General features: G+C 47.2%; 2 protein-coding genes across 2 annotated transcripts; both read right to left on the reverse strand.

Annotated features, from left to right (window-relative positions):
* Positions 1–1,131: 1,131 nt before the first annotated feature.
* On the reverse strand, positions 1,132–1,720 carry Pmar_PMAR017959 (hypothetical protein; the record flags this gene model as incomplete). Its single annotated transcript, XM_002781806.1, has 3 exons — positions 1,132–1,348; positions 1,399–1,580; positions 1,631–1,720. Coding segments are annotated over 3 exons (489 nt in total), but the record flags the coding sequence as incomplete, so codon positions are not given.
* A 328-nt stretch (positions 1,721–2,048) lies between these two features.
* On the reverse strand, positions 2,049–2,340 carry Pmar_PMAR017960 (hypothetical protein; the record flags this gene model as incomplete). Its single annotated transcript, XM_002781807.1, has 1 exon — positions 2,049–2,340. A coding segment is annotated over one exon (292 nt), but the record flags the coding sequence as incomplete, so codon positions are not given.
* Between the last annotated feature and the right edge of the window lie 485 nt (positions 2,341–2,825).

Consider the following 2,825-nt stretch of genomic DNA (forward strand, 5'->3'; position numbering starts at 1 on the left):
CAAGTGTCCACTGCTCCGCGCAGTCATGGCAGTGGACTCATCCCTAGTCGATATCAGGGAATCGCCGACGCCTCGATCCAGAGCGTCACCTTTCCGTACGGAGACGCGGAGCTCTTCCAGCTCAGTTCTCATCCGAACCATATCCAAACGCAGCTCGTCTGAATTCTCACAGGTGACAGCGACATCGCGAGTGAAGGGATGGCTCGTCTCTTGGCAATGCAGCATTTGACTGAGGGAAAACTTCTTAACTTCTACTGCTGCAGAACTCCTTGATGACGTAGACTGCGTCGTGACGTCGAATGATAGTAATTTCTGAAGGACAACAAAGAAGATCCGGGAAACGCAGAAGAGAGCTTTGGACGGTTCGATCTTCGCGATCAAGTTGAGCAATCATCATTAATTTGATGCTAGGAAGGTGCTTCAGTCACTGGAGTCCAGTGAGGCAACCGACCTCTATTCCCTTCATCCCATCATCGGCTTCATCGACGAGTGACTCAACTTCAGTGATCTTGGTCATCAACTACCATTTCACAGGACAATGGCACTGAATGGAACATGTGAGAATGAAACCAAAGAACCAGGAGTGACATTGCTTCCAGTGAGGCTCCAGATCTGTTGTCTCAGTGCCCCATGCACTGTGCACGATTGTGTTTCTCCGAGCTCGGGCCTCGGAACTCGAAAAGTTGAACACTCCGATCGGAAAGCGTCCCACTCTATCATCAAGCAATAGGAATTACGAGCTCGATCGAAAGCTCGGATTATCGACCGTACTTTAATTCGTAGTTTTTGTCTGACCTCGGAAATTAGAGCACTTGAATCGACCCCAGATACGGCACCTCGGTGTAATTGTTCGTCTTAATAACAGCGGAATTGATTCCCGCAATTTGTCGTCACTGAGGTCGTCACAGCTATTGCCTCAGAGTTTCCATACTATCACCAACAAACATGGTCAACCATATGCATATCCCCCCACCCTGTGACAAGCCCTCCTTGCAATACCACAACACCACAGCATTCTACAGCAGACACACCAACAACAACCAATAACACAGTGATGCATCATATAGCGTTTATGAAGGTATTATGAATGACTTCCAAGATGTAGGACGCTACCGTGTCAGGACTGCTCACGATGAAGGGCTTGGCTCTTTCCTCATCCTTGTTTTCAATATCTCTCTCTATTGCCTTGTAGAAAGGATCCATCTGCGATGCAGTGGTGATGTTTAAGCCCTGGAGCTCCAGGTTGATAGCTGACTGCAATAACGCCACGAGAGCGCCGTAGCATTTACCGAGTATGTTGGTACTAGATAATATTTCCATGCAAGAAGCCAACGAGAAGAGTTTGGGCCTAAAAAAGAAAGAAATAACCTCTTCCAAGCCGACATCAATACACTCTACAGGCCTGTCCAGAGCCCAAAGTCTTCACACCAGAGATATACTCTAGTCGAATCGAGTATACCGATCGAGCACGTATTGATGACACCGTCACTCCTCCGTGTGGGCGCCCGGAGAATACAGGGGTTCCACTCCAACTCATCCCCATAGGACTGCCACTGTTCCCAGAGAGCTTTAACGAAGGGCTGAGAGTGAAGGTATCAGGGAGCGTATCATTCATAGTGCGCAAATTCACATCTTGTCTCCAAAATCGTTCAAAAGCATTTTTGAAGACAACATTCTTCGGTAGCTCGTTGGTGTCAAGTGGACGAACATCAGGCTTGACCTGCAAAGATGGATATCCGGTCAATGAAGGGCGACACCGATGAGAATGCTCACTCCCCGGCATTTCGATGATGGCAACTGGCAAGTCTAACGGTAGATGACCAGCTAGGCAAATCGACTATCCCAAAGACAACTACCGGACGACTAACCTCAACAATCGAACAATTCAATGTGCATATTCTCACAACAAACCCAATGGATAGATCGTCATTCAGAGTGGCCCTACGTCGAGATCCGAGCGCTGCACTTATCGAAGATCATCCGTCGATGGCGAATGGTCCGAAACAGTTACACCATACGTCAAGTCCGGCACCGCATAAATCACCTACCTGCGCGGCATGCCTAGGCTCTTTGAGGGTTCCTTCAATCCACTGCCCAGCATGATTGGCGAGGATGTGCTCGTAGGGTAGGAATGAGAAGCTCCTCGGATCACCCTCCCAGTGCGGCCCTTCCTCAGGAGAGAACTCCTCATTTATTTCGTATTCGATGACATCAACTAGCCGACTAGCGGTTTGCACACTCGGTCGCCAATATTCGCTAACCCAATCCACAAGCCTACCACGGCAAGGGGAGCTGACGGATCGCTCAAAGACCTCAGTGATGTTCTTTGAGACCGACGTTCTGAGCAAGGAAAGAAACACTCAGAGCGTTTAGTATAGACAAGTGTAGGAAAATATGCACATGGTCAACTGAATGTGTTGGTGACAATGTACTGTAGAGATGCTGAGGCAATTTTGGGATTTTCTTTCTCATTGGTTTCTGTACACTTCTACCCTAATTCGTGACTCACGAATTAATTGTAGAATTATAGTAATTACACTAATTTTTAGAAGTCCACTCACGATTCGTGAGTGGACTTCTACATTGATTATTGAGGAAAATCCTGAACTAACCTGAGAAGATGAATCCCGAGGAAATGCTAAAAATTCTAGAAATACTGGGCGAACTCGAGCATTCAGATAGGCTAGTCGGCTAATAACATTGAAAATAGTCTTTTCGTCATCAGTGAAAACGAAATGAACTCTCAATACCAACCATATGGAAACTCCTGCTAAAACGGAAGGCTGGCTTCAACTCACTGAGGAGAATCACAACTGATCTGTACG

Source organism: Perkinsus marinus, assembly GCF_000006405.1.
Source record: "Perkinsus marinus ATCC 50983 genomic scaffold scf_1104296941474, whole genome shotgun sequence".
NCBI classification, from domain to species: Eukaryota; Perkinsozoa; order Perkinsida; family Perkinsidae; genus Perkinsus; species Perkinsus marinus.